Here is a 6000-nt window from a genome sequence, read left to right as displayed (position 1 = left end):
GGGGGGGGGGGGGGGGGCAGCAGTCAACGGCTCCAAGTTCAAACTCTCGTTTATCCACTGGATATTACCGTTATTGGTACGATGGGGTGGTTGAGATCCGGTTAATAAGAAAAACCATGCTTTCTTTTGTCCACCTGGTTAAATTTGCGTGAAAGTGTTGTTACTTACTATGAACGAACGAGTAAATCTAAAATTTCAAATTTGAATATAAATAAAAAAAATTGGAATAATTTTGGTTCAAATTTGTATTCCAATTTTATTGCCGACATATAATTGAGATAATACTTTCGGATCAGGCCCGGTTCATAAGAGCAGTGAGAGAGGAGCGAAGGCCAAGGGACACCCAAAATTTAGAAAAATTCCTTCAACAAAGAGGACAAAAAAAAAATAGTGTGTAAAGGGTCCAAAAAAATTGGTTCACCTAGGGTCAAAAAAACATTGAGACGGGACTGTTTCGGATTTGTCCAAATAAAAGAAAGATATATATTTGGAAGATAACAGAACAATGGCGACTAACATGCAGACGGGTTACAACAGCTCTTCGACTTAAAATAATAAATATAGTAGCACACGAAGAAAAAGTAACATGTACATACGAAAGAGTACGATACATGTAGTATATGTAACAAGTAAAATTTTGAACAGTTTTGGTTCAAATAATTCTAATTTTATTGCCGGCATCTAATTTATATTATACCTTTGACTTTGTCCAAATAAAAAACAGACATATACTTGGAAGATAACTGAACAATGACCACAAATATGAGCTTTTCGACTAAAAATAGTAAATATAGTACACGAAGAAAGTAAATGCACGTATAAAACAGTACAATGTGTGTAGTATATGTAAAAGTAAAGTTTTTGGTATATGTAAAAGCCGAAGAGGTAAAGTTTTCAAAACAGTTTTTATTTAAATTTTTGATTATAAGTTTATTGTGGACACCTAATTTAAATAATATTATTAGACGAGACCATATAATCTGCTTTGTTTTGAATCTAAGCGAATGTATGAGTTTTGGTCCGAAACGTCTTAATTGTTTGAATAAAATATTTTCGAATTTGTCCAAATAAAAAAGATATACTTAAAAAAATAGTGGGACAATGGCCACGAACATGCAAACGGGTTATAACAGTTCTTCGACTGATAATAGTAAGCATATCACACAAAGAAAGTAGCATGTAGGTACAAAAGAGTACAACACGCAGAAAATATCATGTACCTATAAAAGAGTATAATACGTGTATTAATGTAAAATGACAACTTATACATACGTGTAAATGTTTGGCTACAAGTGTCTCTTTCTCCCAAGGACACCACACATTTGAGAGACAAAATTGCCTTTTACGGCAGTCATACACGTATGATATGCTTCTTGTATTGTACTAATAAATATATGGTTCAACTAAAAGTTAATTCACCAACGGAGGGAAAATGGTGCCGAGCAAATATATTAGATAAAAGCCCTCTTTTCAAAATTTCCATCTAATATTGATTATGCCCCATAAAATCGTTAGAAACAACATTTCCACCTTGATTAATGATTAATTTCTATCTAGCATCGATTATCCAATTATATCTATCTAATTTGATTATAATTCGTCTAATTTGATTATAACTCGTCTAATTCAATTACTTACTGTTTAGTTTTGTATATAATAATTATTTTTATAGGCAAATATAAATCAAATATATTTTTTTTATTTAGACATTTAAATTAAGAGTTTATGATGTTTTACAATAACTAATGTATAAACTTTTAATGATAATCATAAATTTTCTTTTAAAATTACGTTTTTACGTGATTACCATAATTTTAAAGACAATACTATAATTTTATATTTTATTTAACATAAACAGAATTATACATATATTTAATACTATATATTTTTATTTTATTATTAATTTAATAAAATAACCCTAAAACTAGTTCCCGATTAATTCCCATTTAATCTCCGATTTTCTCGCTAGGTGCTAGGCCCACCCCAACTGCCCGACTAGCATTTAGCGATTTTTAAAACAGGGGATAAAAATATATAAAATACACAGGGTAAATATAATTAATGTACTTCACATTGATACCAAATATATATATATATAATATATATATATAAATATTTATTAATATTTTATTAATATTAATATATATATATATAAATATTTATAAATAATTAATGTATTTAAGAATGTTTCTGAGATGATTGGAGGGACAATGCTACAAAATTACTAGAAAAATTATTAACATCTTTTGTACTACATGCAGTTACCTTAAATTGACTTTTTTTTTTGTTCATAAAGAAAGAAGAATTGATTATGAGAAGTTCTATATCGATCTAATTTTTATTATTATTATTAATGAAACAATACAATTAATAAAAGAAACTCAACATTAATAATTAAAATATGTGTTGATTTAAAAGAAAAAAAAAATTCTATGAAAGGTCATTTTTGACGTACCAATTTAAGTAAGATTAGTTTACAAAATACAACTTCTGGTGTATTGTGAATTTCTACGTAAGGAGTTATATTTATGGTGAATAGTGAATACTAAATATTCTATAAAGTAAGCGAAAATAATATTGAAAAATACTAGCAAAAACTCGATATATTTACTTAAGGTAGTATATTTGTTAGTATTTTACAATATCATTTCCATTTTAAACCATTAAAATTTATAATAAATAAAATCGCCATCGTGAATTATCATTCTTATCTGGATTAAACGAAAACAAGAAGTAAAATATATATGCAGAACGAATCAAGTGGCTTCAATTTCATTAAAACATGGAAATCAATGAAGAGAGTGTCATATGTCTCATTCTTTCTCGAGGCAAATCTCTGCTCCTATAGATTCGTAGGTGCCTATGAGACTCAAATTGAAGCCATGCATGTCTTTTGCTTTCACAATTTTTGTCATTCCCCATGCCAACTTCTCACAAATTCTTACAGTATTTGCATATATATGTACATATATATTGCACATTTCCATATCTAAAGTTCGTGGCGTAATACGATGACCTTTTAACTAATTGATAGCTAGTCGTATAATGGCTTCCTTCTGGTAGTCAGAAATCAGGACTGTGTAAACTTCAATTCTGACTTTATATTTGACTAGTCTAGATTTCAGTTTTGAAGCTAAATTATAAAACATCTGACTATAATATTGTATTTATACATATAAACAACATATATATGCTCTCCATAAGTTTTGAATACAGTACGAGACAGAGGTATATATCTGTAATTAGAAAATTTGTAGTATATGCTACTATTAATAATTTTAAAGTTATGTTTTTTCTTTTTAAGTTGCAGTATGTTTTTTTGTAGTATTTATATAAATTACTTATAGTCCAAATAAAGGTTTGTGTATAGGTTACGGTGATTTTGCCGCTCAACTAATTTAATGTATGCTAGTAGTATATTTTCGAAACTCTAAATTCTAATGAGAAACATATGAAAATGTGTGATACATATCTCGTACGGATATCGATAACATTACTCTATCTGAAAGGAAATGACATGTCCAAATCTGAACTCGCAATTTCCTCTTCACCGAGGAAAATTATAAGGTCGACATTGGATTCACGAAATGCGACCACGAAGCAAAACAAGTAAGCCACTAGAGTTTTCTAGTTTTTGACGGTTTACCAAATATAATCAAGAATTTGTTTCTTTGCTCGGAACTTTTTGAATCTGATCGNTAAAACATCTAACTATAATATTGTATTTATACATATAAACAACATGTATATGCTCTCCATAAGTTTTTAATACAGTACGAGACAGAGGTATATATCTGTAACTAGAAAATTTGTAGTATATGCTATCATTAATAATTTTAAAGTTATGTTTTTTCTTTTTAAGTTGTAGTACGGATATCGATAACATTACTCTATCTGAAAGGAAATGACATGTCCAAATCTGAACTCTCAATTTCCTCTTCCCTCTTCACCGAGGAAAATTATAAGGTCGACATTGGATTCACGAAATGCGACCACGAAGCACAACAAGTAAGCCACTAGAGTTTTCTAGTGTTTGACGGTTTACCAAATATAATCAAGAATTTGTTTCTTAGCTCGGAACTGTTTGAATCTGAACCTTAAGAAATCGAAGAGCCAAGCGACTCTCGACTTCATATTGTCGTGTTATATGAAAGAAAATATGATATAATATAAGATTTGTCAATTTCCGAAGCAAACTAGATACATAGGCCTTCTCATGACCTACAAAGAACACAATCCAACCAGCTATCTTTTGCCGCCCTATTATATTTAACGTTCGTATTTATCCTTACTATCTCTTACATTTCCAAAACTTTAATGGCTCTTCTTCATTATAACACTTTCAAAAAAACATTCGTAATCCCCATAAAGATAAGGGCCGGGTACTTAAATTTGCGTAGGAAAATATTAATGTATAGTTATAGAAAATTTGACATTTTTTTTTTCTTTTGGTTAAAGATGTCAAATACTAACTACTACTGTTATCTTTGTTAGTAGCCGCATATATTATAAACTGCTGCAAGATTTTAGAAATAATAACCAGAATAGATCCAAATTATTATTTTTCTTTCTATTTGTCTTCTCATAAAAAAGTAGCCTCTTTTTTACCATCTCAGCCGCTCCACGCGATGTTTTCAGAGTCCCTAGCACAAAATACAACACGCATGTCACTATCTCTCTCTTCATTTGACTCTGTTCCACTCCCTCACTAAAGTTGGCACTATAAATATGAGAGCCTCCCCATGAATTTCATGCATCATTCAACCCCAAATGCATAAATCCCATTTAAACCCTAATCCTCTCAAAAAAAAAAAAAGATAGGTCTTTTAACCACACTTAAATGGAATACGAAGGTAACGCAGGAAGTAACGCAAGTAGTTCAAGATGGAATCCAACGAAAGATCAGATAACGTTGCTAGAGAATCTTTACAAGCAAGGGATACGAACTCCTAGCGCCGATCAGATACAGCAGATCACCGGCAGGCTCCGTGCGTACGGCCATATCGAGGGTAAAAACGTCTTCTATTGGTTCCAGAACCATAAGGCTAGACTACGTCAAAAGCAGAAACAAGAGCGTATCACTTACTTCAACCGTCTCCTCCACAAAACCTCCCGTTTCTTTCACCCTCCTCCTTGCTCAAACGGCACGTAGTTCTCATCCTTATTCTTTCTTACGTAACTTCGCCGTTCTTTCTATTATATAATTTTTCAATAAAAACGTCGACCATAAGTTATTTTGTGGACGTACTGCGTTTATTTTTTTTGTTTCTGTAATAAAGATAAAAGACTTTTGAGTTATGTTATTAAACCATGTGAATTTTGATCTTAGAAATATTTTGAGACGTCTATTAAGATCAGTTTATGTTATCTTTCGTTGTTATCAACAAAATTGAGAATCGCTAAATGTCTTTATTTATTTATTTTGGTTTTCTGGTTATGAAGTGGGTTGTGTTAGTCCCTACTATTTACAGCAAGTCGGTGATCATCATATCCACCAACATGGAAATGTATACGGAAACAATCTTCTTCACAGAAACAATGTGGTGATTCCGAGTGGTGGCTACGAGAAACGGACGATCACAGATCATAAGAAACAACAACTCGCAGACATAACAGCAAGAACTACTAGAATGTCCATGTCTTCAAGATTTGACCGATTTGCCCTTTGTGATCACTTTGACGGTGAGGGCATTAACGTCAATTCTGGTGGACGGAAGACGCTTCCTCTATTCCCACTTCAGCCTTCGCATGGGACTAGTGACGCTGGTGCGGGAAATTCCTGTTTTGCCCCTGGGAGTGATATTCCGGTGGTATGTTTCGGCGATGACGGTGGACGAGAGCAGCCGTTTATGATCGACTTCTTTTCTGGTGGTGGTTCTTCTAGTCGTTTCGATAATAATGGAAATGCGCTGTAACGACTACTGTTCAATATGTTTTATTTTATCTTTTTTTTTTTTGGAAAGTTTTCTTTTTGGTGAACTGTTTGGAGATAAAAGTTTA

At 31.7% G+C, this 6000-nt stretch overlaps 1 protein-coding gene across 1 annotated transcript; it reads left to right on the top strand.

Annotated features, from left to right (window-relative positions):
• Positions 4774–5938, top strand: LOC104726516 (WUSCHEL-related homeobox 2-like). The gene is made up of 2 exons (XM_010445384.1): positions 4774–5144; positions 5443–5938. The coding sequence occupies exons 1-2, from the start codon at positions 4841–4843 to the stop codon at positions 5913–5915; spliced, it is 777 nt and encodes a 258-aa protein (XP_010443686.1). The 5' UTR covers positions 4774–4840; the 3' UTR covers positions 5916–5938.

Source organism: Camelina sativa, chromosome 11 (assembly GCF_000633955.1).
Source record: "Camelina sativa cultivar DH55 chromosome 11, Cs, whole genome shotgun sequence".
Lineage (NCBI taxonomy): Eukaryota > Viridiplantae > Streptophyta > Magnoliopsida > Brassicales > Brassicaceae > Camelina > Camelina sativa.
This window is presented reverse-complemented; position numbering and strand designations above follow the sequence as displayed.